Source organism: Cyrtonyx montezumae, unplaced genomic scaffold, assembly GCF_038088225.1.
Source record: "Cyrtonyx montezumae isolate F1298 unplaced genomic scaffold, pur_monq_1.0 scaffold_10, whole genome shotgun sequence".
NCBI classification, from domain to species: domain Eukaryota; kingdom Metazoa; phylum Chordata; class Aves; order Galliformes; family Odontophoridae; genus Cyrtonyx; species Cyrtonyx montezumae.
The window spans coordinates 41,482,546-41,501,415 of record NW_027071826.1 but is presented as its reverse complement, the minus strand read 5'-3'; the positions used below and the strand labels follow the sequence as shown (position 1 = coordinate 41,501,415).

Sequence of the window (18,870 nt, the reverse complement as noted above, 5' to 3'; positions counted from 1 at the left end):
TTGGGTCTCCTACCCTAAGCCCCGCCCTCCGGCCCTCAGCAGCCAGGGGAAGCGGCTTTTGAGCGTGCCGCGCCCGCCTCCTGGCCAATGGGGAGAGCGGACGGCGGGGAGCGCGGCGGCGATAGGCCATCGCGGCCGTCACGGTGGCAGAGCGGGAGGCGAGCGTTAGGTTTGAATTCCAGGCGGGTAGAATCGCTGCGCGCGCGGCGGCGTCAGTGAGGGGAGCGGGGTCGGTTGGGGCTGAGCTCAGCTGGGGGTGATGGCGGCGGCGGCGGCGGCGGGCCTGGCGCGGCTGCCCGCGGTGTGCAACCAGCGGCTGGCGGAGCTCCTGCGGCAGGCGGACGACACCGACGTGGTGTGGCTGCACGAAATCCGCGAGGAGGCGGCCAGGATGTTCGGCAGGTAACCGTCCCCGCGCCGCGCTCCCCTCCACGCCGAGCACGATGGCCTCGCGCTGAGCTCTGTCCCCTTTCCCCCTTCCCCGCAGCCATTACAGCGACCAGCCGGAGCTGATGCCCAAAACGCCGTCGCAGAAGAACCGGAAGAGGAGGAAGCGGCCGTCCGCGCTGCGCGGCGAGAGCCAGGAGCTGGGCAGGAGGAGGTAGGCCTCGTCCCGCGGCCCTATCGTTCTGAGTGTACGGAGGAAGTGGATCGCGCTGGGGCAGCCCCCGCTGTGCTGCTGTTAAAGGCCTGGCCGTGCGGTGTCCCGCGGCCTTCATAGCCTAGCGGCCTCGGCGTGCCATAACACGCCCAGATGAAGGCGCGCCTGCCTGCGAGCTGTTATTCGGCGCTCGGGGCTGTTTCGTACCGCCTGTTTTCTTTTCAGTCCGTAAATAGTGCTTGCTGTTCTGCCATGGGGCTGTTCCCGTGGTTCTGGGCTGTTGCTGAATTCAGATCTGTGCTAATGTGCTGTCTCTGTTGTTAGGTTATCTAGAAGGAGGACTAACAACCTCAAAGCAGTGTCCTCCAAGCAGTGTACTCCGCGACTCCAAGATAAACAAAACACGGGACCACTCAACACCGACAGCAAAGAACTCTCAATCCAAACTGTCTCCCGGCAGTTGACAAGATCCCAGGTTGCAGCATCTGCCAACTGCTCAGACATCCTTCCAGAAGGTCTTGGAGAAAGGGTAGTTCCTGTAGTAGAAATTAGCGTCACTGATCATCTTAGCGCTGAGTATCATTTCCAGAAGCGTGCGTCTAATCCAGCAGTGAACTGCTCCACAGGCCTCCCCCCGAGCTCAGATGACAAGTCTCCCAAGGAGAACAGTGCTGCAGAATCACAGCCTTTGCCCGCTGTGTCTGAGCTCATAGTCCCTCATACCCCAGAGGCAAAAGGTACAGGAGAGAAAAGGAGTGCATTTAAGCTGAAGACAGCAAATGCAGCTGATACTACAGTCATTTTAAGTGAAGAGTCTAGGCTGGAAGAGGTAGATGACTCTGCTGAGGTGCAAGAGCATAATGAGAGGGATGAGAAAGAACCTTCTCAGCGTACAACAGATTGCCCAGAAACTCCTACAGGATCTAGGCTAAGCCGTCGCTCTGTGCGCAGAAGTTTGATGGGTAAACCTTCCACGATTCACAGAACCTCACTGGCAGAGAAATACTCACTAGGCGGTAAGAGGAAAAGCACTGTTCGGAAATCTATTGCCAGGACAGTGGTCAAGCTTAAGGCATCTCAAAAATTACCTGTGTCCTCCAGTCCCGTTAATGGTAAGTTTGAACCTCACTGGATGAGTGTTTTGCACTATTTCTGCTCATTTTGTCACTGTATTACTTAACACTTGCACGAGACCATAGGTCTGGTGTTTGCACTGGGCAGGAATCTGCGCAGTGCCCAACCACCCTGTGTGATCAGGTTCTGTGCCTGGAAAAGTATAGAGGTACACAGAGGTAAGCTAGCCCAGAGAAGAGAGAATCAAAAGCACTATGTGAGCTTGACCCTCAACCAAATAAGATATGGTTGGCTACTTGAAATATGCTAGACAGATGATCAGTCAATGCTTATTGCTAATGCCTTGCAGCATCTTGTGCAATACATAGCTTCTGAAGAAAGATGTTAGTGAAGCTAGTTCTTCAGTTTGGGTGCAACAGCTGATCTTTCTAGCTTAGACAAGCTTCAATTAAATGTCAGTGTTCTAACTGACTTTTTAGCTATCTTTGTGAATGGAGAAACCTAGGTAACTGTTAACTGATAGGTTATGGCCTACAAATTCAGCCTTGTAAATCACATGAAAGGGCATTCTTAATGTCTGAGTTTGTGTGATGATAGTTGGCAAAGTTAAAGTGGCAAATGGATTTTTTTGTTACTAGTAGTCCTTTAGGAGGGGCAAGGACTCTGTCTTGTTTTCAGGAAAACAAGGAAGCTATTGTGAATTAACTGATTTTTAGAAATAATCTGGCTACCTCTTCTGGAGCCCCTCCTTTGAGAAGGAACTTTTGAGACTGATCTGTGATTGCTTGCCTTAAAACTGTCAGAATGCTTTATTCCATCCCAGGATCATTCTGTCTGGAGCTTTGGATCCCTGACGCAGTAACTTTGAAGCAACACTGACGTAGCTTTTTCTACACAGTTTAAATGATAGGGCTGTGTTGTTTGGATATGGATTATCTGGGAACCTTAAGGAGGACTTTGTTTCTTTCCTCTGTAATGTTTGACTTACTAGGTCTTTTGCCTAGTCAGAATTTCAAGCAGAGAAACTGAGGTGCTTCAGGCAGCTCCACTTGAGCTGAGTTTAATGTCTGATCACACTGCATAGGTATTAATTGACAGCACAGTATCTGTTGTTTCTCTGATGGATGGTGTCTTATGTATACAGCACATATTTGCAATTTCTTTGATAACATCAGGGGTGGAGATTTAGGAGCAGAAGCAGACTTCGTACTTGTGCAGTGACTGTCCACATTTACCCCCCTCAGTCTGACATGGCATATCATCTTAACAGCAGTTTCTAGCCTGTATTGTATTAACTGAGCTAGCTGGCATGCTTAGTAGGGAGCAGCACTGTAACTGAATAATGCTGGTTTCAACTACTGCTAGTATCTAAACCTGGCCCTGCAAGATGAATCTGGGCCCAAGCCTAGCCACTCTTAACGTGAGCACATTGAGTATCACTTTTAACTCATCTGCAATTGAAAACAACTGTTTTCTTATATTAAAATTGCAGGCAACATTTTTTTTCTATTGCTACTTGAATATATTAAGCTGCCCTTGCTTGTAGCGGCATGCATTTGAATTGCAGGAGGAACCCAGGAGGCAGAGCAGACAAGTCTAGAGAGAATCTCACAAAGAGGCTTGGCTTGTATCATTCGTTAAAGCTTTGGCATGCTTTTTTCTTCTTCTCCAGGCTCAGCTTCTGAAGAGGTGCCAAAAGATGAAGAAACAGTTGTCAACACTGGGTGAGACTACTTTCAAGATATTTTTTACCCTTAATATCATGCTCACTTGTTTGTTTTTTCCTTTCTCCCCTCCAGTTGTATTGGTATAAAATGCACTGCTTTCATTAAATGTGACTTCCTTTTTAATCCTTTTTCTAGACCTCCTCCTGGACCTTGTACCCCTCCAAGGGTGGTAAGTTTTGACAAGCAGTTAAAAGCATTTGTTGAATGTGTCTCTCATGTTGCTGGGAAGTTGGGGAGTTCTGGCCACATACAGTCAGATTCAGACCTTTTGAATAAAGGAGGCATAGAGCAAGAGAAAATGGTGAAGTTTTTGCTCAGAAAATGAGTGTACATGACTTTATTTAAATGTATGTGTTTTAGTAATGTAAGTAATTGATAGAATTCAAACATCACTTACATTGTTGGGGCAGGTCCAGAGGAGGGTCACAGAGATGAACAGAGGGCTAAAGCACCTTCCCTTTGAGGACAGGTTGGAAGAGCTGGGGCTCTTCAGCCTAGAGAAGAGAAGGCTCCAGACAGACCTTATAGTGGCCTTCAAGTACCTGAAGGCAGCCTACAGAAAAGCTGGGGAGGGACTTTTTAGAAAGGCATGTAGCAACAGGGTGAGAACTGGAAGAGAGTAGATTTAGACTTGGTATTAGGAAAAAATTCTTTACTGTGAAGGTGGTAAGACACCTAAAAAGGTTGCCCAGAGAGATTGTGGATGCCCCCTCCCTGGAAGCATTCAAGGCCAGGCTGGATGAGGCTGTGAGCAACCTGGTCTAGAGGGAGGTGTCCCTGCAGGGGGGTTGGAACTAGATGATCTTAAAGCCCCCTTCCGACCCAAATCATTCTATGATTCTGAGCACAGAATTCAGTCCTTGGCATTGCTGGCATTCAGAGTGGAGATCTGCTTTTCTCTTTGTGCTTTCTTAGCCCTTTGCTAGAGATAGATTTTTATGAAAATTCAATCCTGAATTCATATCAGACTGTTCAATAAACTTCTTAAAATTCAGAGTAGTTTTTTTAGTTAGACAGAGGTGGTACGCTACTTCTATTTCTGTGTTTTTAAAGCCCTTTTGACCTTTTTGCTAGTCCTACAGATTACTGGAAGATTGTCAGTTTGTCTTAAGACAACAACAAGAATTCGTAAATATCATTCAGGTCAAAACATATCCCTCCACAGTTATCACTGCCCTTATGGGGAAGAAATCCCAGGGATTATGTCAGTGTTTTGTCAAGAATAATTTTCAGTAGGCAAAGGCTGAATTAATGGAGTGGAGCTCTGAGGCATTAGAACTTCTGTAAGCAAGGATAGGCTTATACATGCTTTTATGCATGTACTTCTCAGTAGATCTGCAAAAGTTCAAGCAAATTCAGTTCTTGTAGTGCCTGTGTATTTTAGCTTGACTGAATTTCAGTTGTGGGAAAGGTTAAAGTGAAAATATAAGAAAAAAGTGAACTGACTGCTTTGCAGATCTGTCAGTAGAGTATCTGTATCTTTTGCTTCTCTGCCCTGATGAACTTAGAAGTAAAATCTAGTTATGTAGTGTGGTTGATCTATTCTTAATCCTCGTGTTTTATTTCTGTACTACTGCTGGCAAGAGTGGGATTTTGTAACGCCTTTCATTCTTAGACTATGTCACCAGGTTACCTTATCCTGTCTGTCTGCACTTAGGGAACCAAGTATGGTTTGGTTCCTACTGACTTCTCTGTGTGATCTGTAAGCAAGCATGAAAATGTGGATGCTCAGTGCCCTTTGCAGAAAACAAAATGTCTTTATATGTTCCTATAGTCAAAGATAATACCTTTATGCATGCTTTTACTCGGAGATCAGATTTTTCTCAGTCCTGATATCACATTAATCAGATCTACATGCTTCTGCTGGCCCACAAGGTGCTTCCTATACCTCTCCTTGGGATGAGACTCTAAAGAAGTATTTTCTGAGTATGACATTTCCAAGCTTCTTTTTTTCCTTCCTTTTCTTCCTGTTGCTGACAGCCTGCCTGCTAGCCAAAGTAGCTTTGAGGGGTAGAATTAATGTTTGTATTGCTAGCCAGAGTGCAAATTTCAAAGGCCATTACCTGTTCTCATAGACATATTACACCACTATCACAACAGAAGTAAATTTGTAAGATCAAGGGAAGTAAACAGCAGTGTGTATTGTATTCTTAATGGAAATACATAAATCAAGGAAATGAGCTGTTTGTTTTTGCTCTTACGCTTTCAGCATTGCTAATTAGAATGAGCAGTGCCTGATTCTTTGCCAGAAGTCCAGCAAGCATAAACAGATTTCAAACTGGGAATGCTTTTGTCCCTAATAGGCTGAGTTTGTTCAGTTTAAGTAGTCAATACCCCATTGCTGATATTCATGCTGTGCATTAAAATCTGTGCTTCTACTGATGACATCAAGGAATTTTCCAAGATGGTGTCCCAAGTTATTTTTTCACAGCTGGTGATTAGGACATCACTCTGGGTGCTGGTACCAATACTTTGCAGTATTACTGTACTCCCTGGTCTTATTACAGGCAGGGTCTGTGCCAATATGACCTGATCTCAGGGTCCATGTCAGGGCAGCGAAGGTGGTGAGGGGACCAGAGCATAGGTCTTACGAGGAGCGACTGTTTAGTCTGGAGAAAAGGAGGTTCAGGGGAGACCTTATTGCCCTTTACAACGACCTGACAGGAGGTTTTGGTGAGGTGGGGGTTGGCCTCTTCTCCCATGTAACTGGCAATAGGATGAGAGGAAATGGCCTCGAGTTGCACCGGGGAGGTTCAGGTTGGATATCAGGAGGAACTCTGAAAGAGTGATCAGGCACTGGCACAGGCTGCCCAGGGAGATGGTTGAGTCACCATTGCTGGAGATGTTCAAGAAATGTGTAGATGTGGTATTAAAGGACATGGGTTAGCAGGCAGCATTGGTGGTAGGTGGATGGTTGGACTATCTTAGGGGTCTTCTCCAACCTTAACAAATCTGTGATTCTATGAATAGTTGGCTGTTCCTGTGCAGGAATTGCATTGAAAACCATTTGTTTTTCCTACAGGATTTCCAAGGCCCGCGGATGTCACTTCGCTCTCGAACTGTCAACAGAAATGAACAGCCACAGGAGAAAAACAACAATGGTAACTTCCAGAGGCTTTCCATGGCAGAGTTGTAAATAGTTATGACATTTGGAGACTCGGAAATTTGAAAGACTGGCTAGTCAATTTGAAAGCCTAATTTGGAAGTCTAATTGATAAACAAGGTTTTGTTTCGAAGGATGAACAGTTTAGAAACTCTTTACTGGGCTTGTTGTTTTTCACCCTGTAAAGTGCGTGGAAATGGTCTGTGATATGAGGAAGATATAAGTTTACATGTTCTCAAAATTGTGGGAGAACCTTTATTTTGTATTTCTAGGTTTGTATGACACTGTGGTTATTTCTGAAAGCAGGCAAAGTTCTTCTATATGTGAAAAGCATAGCAGGTGTTTTTTTTCCTGTTTTGTTAGGAGAGAGCTGCTAAATCTGTTGTTCACATTCAAAGCTGTCTTGGGAGGGATTTTTGGACCAGAACTAACTGTTTAACCCTTTTTTTCTTTCAGAATGTGACTTAAGTAAGAGTGAGAAAACCCAGGAACCACCCCAAAGTGCCAGGTATATTCATAGAATTATTTAGATTGGGTGCCTGCAGTGATCTGTAATCCATCTCTTGTTCAAAATAAGTTCAACAGAGAAATGCTGTTAAATGATGTAGTGGAAATGCTGAGTCTTGGCTTGAACCAGTGAATGAGCACCTGGTGGAAAGCGGAGCTAACCCAGAGGAGCTCAGGTGTATGCAGTGTACCTGAGTGACTAGAAGGAGTGGAGCCAGGATCCATCCTTTCACAGACCTCATTTTAAAGTTGTCAAGAGAGGCAGGACTATTTCACTGGAGATCCCTGCCTACCTTAGGACATTACAAGCTTTCTGAAGGAGAGCCATTTTTTTTTCTCTTATTTCTGCTGCTGCTATCACATTTGAGTGGGTTCTCACTTACTGTGGTCTGGGATATTGCTGCTCCATTGTCTTATTGTACTTGTCATTGCCTTACAAATGGCTTCAGTGGTTTGTGATTATGTAACTTGCAGTAAGTTTTCTCTTGTCTCTACAAAAACATGATATTTTTTTTTTAATATTACAATAGCAATTTTTACTGGATGACAGTTTGAATATGCACTACCTTTTAATCTAGGGTAATTTCATGACATTTTTTTAAAACCTGAATTTGAGACAAACAGGAGTGTTTGTGGTGTGTGATGAATTACATTCTTTCTCATAGGAGAAAGATGAGTTACAAAAGAGCTGTAGATCAACGCTATGACATTCAACAAGCAGAAGATGGAGGGCTTTCTCCTCAAAGAAAAAAGACTCCATCTCCTCCATGTCCAGCTAGCAAGGTATGATCCTTATAACCCTGATGTACTTCAGCAAAAGCTGTTTCCTACTCAGACTCCTGTGCATCATTTTTTTTTTTTTTTTTGCATTATTCTCTTAGGTTGTACGTCCTTTCAAAACATTTTTACACACTGCGCAGAAGAATCAGCTCCTAATGACTCCAAGCTCTGTGGGGAGAAACGGAGTAATTAAGTCTTTTATCAAGTATAACACTCCTCTCCAAAATGATCCCAAGGTAAGGCATAACTGTTGTAAGCTACTAGAAGATGTTCTGAAGAGTGTCACATTACCACTGTGAAGCTTATTGCATCAGTAGGGAAAGCTCCTGTGTGCCAAACAGAGAAGAATTTTGAGTGGACTTGAGAAGATCTGATTCTCCATTTTCAAATAGAGTTGGTTTTCTGTGTTCTATTTACACAGAACTGTTTGGACACTCTGGCAGTATTGGCAAGGATGGGAGTGTAGCTTTGTTGATGCACTTAGAGGTGAGCTAGAAGCTAGCATGGCAAGCATAGATTGCTCCTGCTACTTATACTCAGCAACTTGACTCCAAAATAAAGTAGTTCTTGGGCTTGTTTTCCCTTCCAGGAAAGAGAAGGGCAGACTGCAGAAGCTGATTTTCTTGTGCCCATCTTATATCTTGAGAGCCTAAAATCTTAACTTCTGTGTGTTGCTTATAGCCATCATGGTTGTGATGCTTAGAGAGTCTTGTATACAGAAGTCTATTGTTAGGAAGTTGTAAAATATTCAACTTCTTATCTCACTGGTGTTTCTACTGACATTAATGTATCGGCAGAGGAACTTATGCAGTCAGAAAAGACTCTTCCTAGTAGAGTTTTTATTGCTGTGATTTCATTAAAAGTTATTTCAGGTTTCAATCCAGTGCAGGCAACTTCACCCTTAGGATTTTTTCCATATGGGGGCTAAACGTAACTAACACAGGAACAGTAAGATACAATTGTCAATTTTAAATGCATCAGTTTGGAGACTAATAACAATCTTGGCATGGAGCTTGGCATAAACTAATCAATCACTTGAAAATCTCACCCTGCTTATTGGTATGGTACTTGAATTGAGGCAAGAGGTGTCACAATCAGGCATTTACAGTATACAGTCTGGTGTTAAATTAGATTATCTTAATGTTTTTGATATGATGGTAGTGGTGGTTGGCTCTTGCTCTTCTAATTGACAGTATACGTTAGGTTGAGTTAGCTGGATTGTTTGGGAAAATGGGAAAAATGCCCTGTATTTCTGGGTAGGTGATATATGGGGCCAACTGTGCTGCAAACATGGTTGCAAACAAGCTGCGAGCACTGTTTAAATGGTGATGGTTTACCAAGAGATAAAGCTTTGTGGGAAGCAAAGAAGAAGACAGTGGGAGCTCTGAGTTGAAGTAAGCAATGTGTTTCCTTAGAGTACCATCTGTTCCCTTCACTCACTGCAGGAAGTTAATATTATTGCCAAGCATTAGCGCTGCTTTTTTGGTTCTTTTTACTAGATAAATCATAGTGTTGTTGTCTGCAAACTCTGAAAGCTGCCTGGACATTAGAAGCTGATGCTTCTGTTTTAAATTCTCAGCTTTTTTTCATGCTCTCAAGGATTAACACTATTGTGTTGTTGTCCATTGCATCTGTTCCCTGATAGCCGTGACTACATCACAGTCTACCCGAAGCCTGTTCCAGGCTTATTACCATCCCATGGTTGTAGTTGCAGCTGCATTTCCATGGTGTTATCTCTGGGTCCTTTCATTGATCTGGGTAGGCTAAGGTGGAAAGAAACTCTGTCAGCTGGTATAATCACGTTTGGATTCATTTTAGGAAAAGGAGAGACAAAAGTTACAGGCTCTAAGAAAGAAGGAAGAGGCTGAGCAGTTGAGAAAACAAAAAGTGGAGGAAGAAAAGAAACGACGACTAGAAGAGGCAAAATTGTGAGCATAAGCATTCTGTCTTGCCTGTAGTGTTCTCTCTGGGCACACAATGCCCTGTATCAAATCAGTTTATCTTGTGGGTTCCATATATGCAGCAAAAATTCTTGTTGGCTTGTTCTCACTGAAAACAGTATTGGTTCTCATAGTGTCTGTCCAAAATACTACTAAGAAACTAACTTTCCTGTCTGACTACTGCTTCAGCTTTCTGTCTCAGATGGAGCTTAAAAATACCGTCAATTTTTAAACAGTTTGCTTAATTTGTTGAATATCGTGCACCCTTAGATCTGTGTCTGCCTTATGTCTGAGTCTTTTTGAGGTGCACAATAGGAATTGATCTACCTGGGCTACACTGACAGCATTGGGCTGTGTCCTACAGGAGGCGTGAAGAACGCCTGCGTAAAGTGTTGCAGGCTCGGGAACGGGCTGAGCAGTTGGAGGAAGAAAGGAAAAGGCGCATTGAGCAGAAGCTAGCTCTGTTTGATGAGAAGACGGAGAAGGTAAGGAGCATCCTACTCACAGCTTACTGGTGAGAATAAGTAATCTATTGAAGCAGATGATGCATGTGTGTGTGCCTACTAGAAACGTGTGCTGACATTCTAAGAATGACCATTTGAATGAAGATAATTCCAGAAGTATGGCACTGAATGATACTGGGTGACTCCCTTTTCCTTGGTTACAGCAAGTGGCAGATAGAACCTTTATTTTCTAGAGTCATGAATTCAAATGAGGTTTAATAGGGCTTTTAGATGGATAGAAGATTAAGTTCAAGTAGGTAGATAAAATGATTAGGCTGGCTTTATTTGAGTTGTTGTCTGAACTGATTAATAGATGAAAATGTGGAAATAAGCATACTTCCTCCAGACCCTTTCTTTTATCTGAGATCTTCATACGGTTTACATATGTGACCACAGCAGTTCTTTGTCTGCTTTCAGTATTTCCATCTGCCTTATTTTGTACTTACAAATTCTTATAGCTTTTGTAGTTTTAGGTTTCTACTTCCAGAATAGAATTCATATCTTCCTGCACAGATGCAGAGGATAATTTCCCAAAATATTAGCTTTTTAAAATTGACTCCTGGTGACAAAAAAGGGAGTCTTTCTTTCATAAGAAGGTGTGAGCTTTGTGTCTTTAAGACATACTGTCACAGTAATTCACTTACACAGAGCATTGTCCAATCTGAGACTTAAGTATTCATCTTGCTGTGCGCTTTTAGGTGCGGGAAGAAAGACTGGCAGAAGAGAAAATCAAAAAGAGAGCAGCTGCCAAGAAAATGGAAGAAGCAGAGGCCCGGCGCAGGCAGGATGAAGAAGCCAGGAAACAAAAAGCACTGCAGCAGGTTTGTGCTGGTGCCTGTCTTGTCCTGTGCACCGTTAAAATGGTTGCAGTTTGCTGTGGTTTTCATAAGCAAGGAGTGCAGCGGGAACGCTAAGATGAATAAACTGAGTGAAAATCAGGGTGAAGAGCCTGTTTGCCCTTAAAGATCCCCGCAGCACTTGTGCTTCTTCAGGCTGTGAGCTGCTAGTGCATTTCTTCTGTAATTCTGGGCAGATTCTTACTGAAGACCTTTTATAATACTTGCTAATTTAAATTCCTCAGTTAACCTCATCTGTTAGAGCATGGTGGCTATTTGGCCATTTAGAGTACATAGTGGTAGGGAAAGGACAGTACTGAAATAGCTGGGGAGGAGGTGTGTTAAGGCACTGGAGCTGTAGCTCTTTGTCGTGTTTTGTTGCTGTGTTGTGATATATGCCTGAAACTTGGGTCAAATGAGGTGATCTTGACTCTTTGTTCTGGAGCCTGTTCCTGTTCCAGTGGGGAGTAAGTAGTTGCCTTCTGCTTAACAGGAGGAGGAAGAACGTCGGCACAAAGAGCTAATGCAGAAGAAGAAAGAAGAGGAGCAGGAACGTGCCAGGAAAATTGCTGAGCAGAGGCAGGCAGAACAGGAGAGAGAAAAACAGCTGGCTGCAGAGAGAGAGCTGGAGAAGAAGAAGGAGCAGGAGAGGATTCAGGCAGAGAAGTAAGATAATATCCATTTATGTAGCAGTTTCTGTGCTGAGCCTTTTCAAAACTGCAGAAATGCAAGACACTAGTGGAAGGCCCAAGCACTGATGAGCTATTTTGCCCTGGGCACTTCTGACAACTGTGGGTTGCTTCACTGTGTTGTGAAGTAGTTCTGAGCTCACTGCAAGAAATATGACAGGAAGTGCCCTGAATAGCTGGGGTTTGCAGCAGTCCGTGGATGGCAAGATACCTGCTTATAGTTTTGAGTATAATGGTCCATTTCCTTGGTTCTCAGGCAACGAGAACAGCAAGAGAAAACAGCTCGCCTGCAGAAGGAAGCATTGGCTGCTAAAGAACAGCTTGAGAAGGAGAAAGAAGTAAGTAGATGCGGCTCTGACTTTGGTAGCCTCTTACTGTTTGGAGTGGTTGGGATATGAAGTTAAGAACCCTGATTGAACTGCAATTCTGATCTTGAGCTAACAAAGTGGACAGAAGGTGTCTGTGTATTCTAGGTAGGATGCATAACACATGTACTGAAGTTTCTCTTTCTTTGCTTGATATCAAGCAATGATTGACCCCAGATTTTTTTCAGGAACAATGTGGCAATGTTACATTTTACACTTCCAGGCAAAACAGAAATACAGACCGTAGAGTTTGTGAGGTTATTTTCTCAGCACTAGTTCTGATATAGATTAACTAAACAAGCATCTTTGTTCATAGTTCATTGTTCAATGACAGCAAATATCCTACTACCTTCAGGGAGCTGAATTCCTTGGTGGGATCCCTATGTATGCAGGAAGATTCTCACCCTGTCAATTAACTTTACGGAGGTGGTAAAGCTGTGTACAACCTAAGTCTAAGACTAGCTGGGCATTTATCTTACCCGGTACTATTTGAGTTAGCAGTCTCTTTGTTTTCTTTACATCCAGTAGGAAGGACTAAGCATACATAGGGTCAGAATTTTTTGTCTTCTTCTGGAGGTTTTTGAACAGTGGGATGGCTTGGCCTGTAGAAATGAAGTTCCTTAATATGAAGAGAGGCTAGGACTAGTAGTATAGACTTTTCCATCTCAGGTGGTCAGCTGATCTCTGGTGCTTATGAAGAAATCAGTAACAAGTTTTTCAAAGTATGAGGTCATCACATTATTGTGATTGTTACTTAAGGCAACGAATGCTCTTAAGTAAGAAGGTGAGTTTGTTTTTACCACTTTGCAAAGAGAGCTTAACATTGCATTGTGTTTGTTTTATTATCTGTGCTGCATTCAGAGTGCTCCTTAAAGAAAGCATCACTAGCAATGAAGACTTGTAATTACACATTCAGTTTTTTTTGAAGTCAAAGTTGTGGATTCTTGAATTAACCCCATAGGTTAGTTAATAAAGTAAACTTAAATTTACTTTTGACATCGGCTTGCCAGAAGGAAGAGCAGTTGCTAGCAGAGATGAAGAGGCAGGAGCAAGAACAGAAGAAACTACCAGAGGAACAAAAGTCTAAAGATGTAGCCCAAACACAGCACCTAGAAAACAAAGAGGTAACTGCTCTCTGGTGAAATTTTGTTAAGGCTTTGCATCAGAGAACTTTGATCCTAGCACTGACATGCTGCTACTATGAGCAATATTACTTTTTTTTTTTTTTAAGTCCCTTTCAGTAATTAAGGGATGGTGTAAACTTGGTTCCTTAGTTACCTGAGGTCAGCTCCTGGTGGGAAGCAGCAATTATCTGCTAGGATTTTTTTAGCTGTCAGGATAAGGCAGTGGCTGTTAAAGTGCCCTTGCCATCTCTGAACTTGTTAGAAATACTGAACCTTGGATGCAGCAGGTATACTGAAATAGTTCTATTTAAGCTCAAAACTGGAACCAGCCACAGGATGGCAGCAGAGTGTGTCGAATAGTACTGCACTTGTGCTGCACTACCGATGGAATGTGAGATTATATTGAGACATGTACACTGTGAACATGAAAGACAAATATATGGATCTTTATCACCTTGCAAAGGTGATATAATTTTAATCTTTAAATGCAAAATCAACAAAATGTGAATTAACTGTAATGTATATGAAGCCACGAGAAAAGCATGCTGTGGGGAGTGAAACAATTTCTAGCCTTTTAGAGATTAATGATGAGATCTCTCTCATTAAGAACTGACTTTAAGTTTCATGGTTGGTGAAATTTGCCATTTTAAGCTTTTATCCATGGCTTGCATTTCTCTGTCTTACTGTTCCCATCAAAATTACAATACAGTTTATTCTGAGATGTGTGTTTTCTGTACAAGATAATTTGTTTAATAATATTAAATGAATCTGGGTGTTAAGTGATGTCCTGTAAGTATTTTGCAACTAAACTCCTGCTTTGACAATGCAACAGCTCTATTTAAAGTTAATTTATTTAATCAATTTAATCTATTTAAATATTTAAAATATCCTTATTTTGAAGGAAACTGCTGTAACTGTATTAGGATGCTTGTATTACCAGCATATCTCTGTCAGAATTAGCCAATTAAGTGGCCTAATTAAACAATAGAAGGCAGTGCAAGGTCACAATGGGGTTGAAACTTTATAATTTTGGTAATGTTCTTTGACCAGAACTTCAGAACTGCCAAATTTTAGGTTTCAGAGTTGTGATACAGCAAGGGGAGAATACTGAGATACTATAAGCTACAAGTGTCTCTTTACAACTTAGATGCAATTGTATTGCTACACTTCCAACACCTGGTAATATGTTCATCTTCTAGAATTCACCTGCCTGCAATTCATACCAGATGACTCCACAGTACCATAAAGATCCAAAGCCCCCCAAGATCAATCCAAATAACTATGGAATGGATCTGAACAGCGATGACTCTACTGATGATGAAAGCCAGCCTCGCAAACCCATCCCTGCCTGGGCCAGTGGTATGTGTTAGCGGGTTAAAATCTGTCCTGAAGGCCTCTAGCTGTCCCTGCTGCAGCTTTATTCCAGTGGATAATGGTGGCTATAAGATTTAGCCTCTGCCGACTGGGAGCTTCATGTAGCAACACTGGGAAAAATGCTCTTTTTAAACCACGTGAATGCTGCTGTTAGTGTCATTTTGCCAGTGTGAATGGAAGAATTGTGGATTGCTGTTCTGGTCTTGAAGTGTGCTTGACCGTGCTGCCTTGCAGAGGGTGGCTGCTGTCCTGCTTCTGAAATACTCTCATTATTTTCTGATATTCCACCTACCAAAGGAAAACTAGAAAGTTGGTGTGGGAACTGATTGTACCTGTTGGAAGAGAAGCTGAGAAACCTTGCCTCTTCCTGGCCAGGATTCAGTACATTCCCTCCTGCCAAGGGAATCTGTGTGGAAGCTTTAGACCTAATCAGAGTGCTTTAAAATGTCAAGTGTTACAAGAGTTTCTCATGTTGCAATGTTTGTGTGATGAGAAACAATGGGAGTGGGGGCAAACTGCATACAAACAGTCTACGCAGCAATTTCAGTGACAAAAAGTAATGATGACTTTTGACTCTTTTGTTTCTTCAGGGAATCAGCTCAGCCAAGCAGTAATCCGCCAGTACTACAACCCTCCTAATGTTGATGCACTTTTTGGGACCATCGTAAGCCCCAAGTTGGAGGACATCTTTTACAAAAGCAAACCACGCTACTTCAAGCGCACAAGCTCTGCTGTGTGGAATTCCCCACCCTTTACAGGTGCCAAATCGGTTCTAGGTCTGCCATACAGCCTGAAAAAGTACTGAGGTGGACAGTTGCATCTCCTGTGGAGCATTTGTTGTCTCTCTGGGTGAGAAGAGAGTTACTATTTGGTATCCCTAAATCTTTAGGCAATAGAACGGAATAAATGCCAGCTCTTACTGGATCTCTTGTATTTTCTGTTTTGGAGGCTTCTTTGCTTACTCTTGAGCAGAGTTGCAGGCTTTTGTGAGATCTTGCTTCTGAACAGTGCATCTCCTTTTTCATTCTGCTTTAAGTTGGCAAAGACTTAGACTTACAGGTTGTGAGAATGCATCATCTAAAGCAAATGTGATTGTTTTCTTCAGCCAAACAGGCCTGGCAGCTGATGCACACAGTAGAGAAAGGTATGTCAGTACTGTTCCTGCCTCTTTGTGGCTGAAGCCAGAGTATCCTACAGCTAATGACCACTGCACGCATCTTGAGTCAAATCCAAAATGCACTACTAATGCCCTTAAGAATGAAGATATTAGCAGGCATGGTCTTCATCTCCTGCAAATTGCAAAATAATTTGGTTGGTTTGGTTTTCATGAGTGTACTCTGTCAACACAAATACATTTATGTGCATAAGCTATATTGATGATGATGTTACTACAGCTTGGGAGGAAATATCCTGAGGATTTTAATGACCTTTCTTCTGTTGTTGGAGAGAGATGTGACCACAGAGTTAATCATGTCTCCAGGAATACCCAGAGAAGCATAAGTAACCTTTGTACTACTAGCCATCTTTCAGATAAATTATACAAAGGTTCTGATATTTTTTCTCTAATTTGAATTGTTTGTGGCAGAGATTGGATTAAAAGGATGTTTTTATTTAGTTTTAATCCTTGTCCTGCTCCTTTCTCTCCCTCAGCTATTTCACTTGCTCAGCATTGAAGCTGGTTTATTTTAGGCCTTCACTTTGCACTCCTTCTTTAGTAAAGAAGTGTCAAAACAATTTCTTCTTAACAGCAAAATATGTGCTCAGAATTTCAGCACCAAGATCACTAGCCTACAAGTTCCTGTATAGAGAGAACAGAAGTCCCAGTAGGGCAGTGACATTTTTCAAGGAAGCAGTTATGTTAGTTTCTGTAGGTTACTGTGGAAGTCTGTCTTCTGCAAGGTAGGCAAATTATATGGTTCTTACCTCAGAATCATCTTTAGGGGGAGTGGGGGTCCTTGATATGTTTTAAAGATAGATGAGTCTTTATGGCTGCAACCTCAGTCAGTAGACTGAGATCACTGTACATACAGCTTGGTTGCTTTAAAAGAAAACAAACTATGGAGACTGTACAGTGTGTAAGGAGAATTGCTTCTTTCCTCGTGCATTAACTTTTTCATGCAGATATCTTTTAAAATGTTTTTATACTTCTGGCATCTATCAGTTATGTATTTGCTGTTGATCAGTGTGTTCTGTGAGATGATTGTGCTTTGATAAATGTTCAGTAGTTGAGTTTTGTACTATGATCTTAGAATGAGGAAAGCTTGCTGAAATGGCGAAAACAAAGTTGAATGCTGTCTGAATGTCTGACAGTTTGAGAACTTAGTCATCTCTGGTTCTTGTCTGGACTCATCACAGCTTTTTATAAAAACATGTACAGTATTCTGGAACCTGTCCTCCTGTGTTGTATTTTACACGGTTTCCTTGAGACAGATGTGTGGTGCCTGTGAAGAAATTCCTCTGTATAGTAGGAAAGATTCATGCTTTGATAAACCTGCAATTTGCTGAACAATTTACTGGTGTTTTGTTGCTGGGAACTGGGAAGAAGACTGCTTGGTATGATGACAGATTCCCAGAAATACACTCCTGTAATTCGCAACAGTTTATCTCTCTGTATATATTCAGAACTGCTATTGCTGAATGGAGCAGGAACTTTAGCCACAGTATACAACCACAGTGCTGGTATTTAAAAACAAACAAACCAAAAAACCCCACAAGTAGGAATTCAAGGAAGCAACAACCTGAAGATTTTAAGAAAGCTATTTTAGCTCTTGATTTCAGGCATTTTTCTTAATTCTGATTCCTGCTTGTTCAGGCAGACTTTCCTGAGCTCTGAGTGCATGTGTTTTATGGTGCTGTCTGGTTTTAGGTTTGCACTGGACCCTGAGATGAGCTTCCTTTGGATGCCGTTCTCTTGGTGAATGTCTTCCCCATGGTCTGAATTTCAGCAAATATACACAGGCAGATTTTTTTAATTGAAAACAGTCATTTCAGGTTGTTTCTGTTCTCAAATTCTTGGTTGCATTCAGTTTTCCCTCCTCCTGTCTGTCAGTTCTTTGGTTCTGTTGTCTGTTCTGCTTTATATGATAGTTTAATAAAATCAGAGATGACAGAATGGCTGTCTACCTACCTTCCCTGCAGCTAGGGGCCAACAGGTATCCAGAGAAGCGTGAGTGCAGAGCAAGTATGCAGCAGTATTTCTTAAATGAGTGAACTTGGCTATCCGTGATTTGCAGTGCTTTATTGAACAGAAAGGAAAGAGGAAGGGAGGGTGTTGGGCAGCATGATTTTAATTCTATTGGAGAATTCAAAAGCATGTTGTTGTTGGTTTTGACTTGATGAGCAAAACACTTCAATACCAGAGGCTTTCCAGACACTGCATTGTGTGAATGCCCTCTGTTCTCCCAGGTACCTGTGAGCTGGGAACTAAGAGCAACCTGGCTGTCATGGCTTTTTCAGTGTACCCATCTTGCTCAGGTGCTTTATCAGTGTGTGCAAGAGAAGACCTCATGTCTGGGAAGCCTGAAGAAGGGTGGGTGGGATGGCTGTTTAACAATCTCTCTAACCACGCTGAGTGTCATGTTCACCTTTGTGAACAAGGAATACTGGCCAAACAAGAAGTTGAGAAAGCAGATTCTTGGCAAAGAGAAAAGTTGCTTCCAGTCTTCATGGACCACTTAAGATTAGCAACAATCATGGTATCTGTAACTGATTTTTTTTTTGCCATCGTATCTTGACACTGATGAGAGATTCTGACCTTGAGAAGACCCCTAAAGAGAGCACTCAAAGGATTATTACAGAGCCACTTTACTCTTAACCACCATCTTCAACAGAATCATCAGAGAGTTTTGCTTCTAAGATGCTTCAGACTTGCTGTTGAAGGTAAGCAGAGTGAGACTTTTTGCAATCTTCTACAAGTAAGTGGAAAAAGCAGCTAGCTCTGATAAGTGCTTGTAGTTCAAGCTTTGTTAGAACAACTGAGTAGGGAAAGGAGAGGGGCTTTTATCTTTCTTGCCCTGTCTGCTCAGCAGCCCAGGACTGGTTTAGAAATACGGACCAGGACCTCTCCAAGCAGTTTCAAAATAGCACTGACCTGTCAAAGCACTTATTTCATGTCTGTTTACAGGTGGGATCCTGAGCCAGGTGCCATACCTGGTTCCCAGTTGGCTTCAGAGGTGCTGAAAAGCTAAGTTTAAGGATTGAGTACTATTCAAAGTCACTTAAAAGTGTGCGTGAGAGCTTGGTGTCCT

At 42.4% G+C, this 18,870-nt stretch overlaps 1 protein-coding gene across 1 annotated transcript; it reads left to right on the top strand.

Moving 5' to 3' along the window:
- The first annotated feature begins 259 nt into the window (after positions 1 to 259).
- INCENP (inner centromere protein) lies at positions 260 to 17,002 on the top strand. The gene is made up of 17 exons (XM_065755594.1): positions 260 to 402; positions 488 to 601; positions 926 to 1,713; positions 3,348 to 3,399; positions 3,538 to 3,571; positions 6,425 to 6,503; positions 6,962 to 7,013; positions 7,678 to 7,795; positions 7,894 to 8,028; positions 9,611 to 9,720; positions 10,097 to 10,217; positions 10,934 to 11,056; positions 11,565 to 11,737; positions 12,017 to 12,098; positions 13,136 to 13,249; positions 14,449 to 14,608; positions 15,214 to 17,002. Exons 1-17 carry the CDS (start codon positions 260 to 262, stop codon positions 15,426 to 15,428), a joined length of 2,613 nt encoding a protein of 870 aa, XP_065611666.1. The 3' UTR covers positions 15,429 to 17,002.
- The last annotated feature ends 1,868 nt before the right edge of the window (positions 17,003 to 18,870 follow it).

Excerpts from the sequence above, each read along its gene's own strand:
- INCENP (XM_065755594.1), top strand. The coding sequence starts at position 260 with ATGGCGGCGGCGGCGGCGGCGGGCCTGGCGCGGCTGCCCGCGGTGTGC. Across the intron at positions 9,721-10,096 it reads CGACTAGAAGAGGCAAAATT|GAGGCGTGAAGAACGCCTGC; the intron begins GTGAGCATAAGC and ends TGTGTCCTACAG. Across the intron at positions 13,250-14,448 it reads AGCACCTAGAAAACAAAGAG|AATTCACCTGCCTGCAATTC; the intron begins GTAACTGCTCTC and ends TTCATCTTCTAG.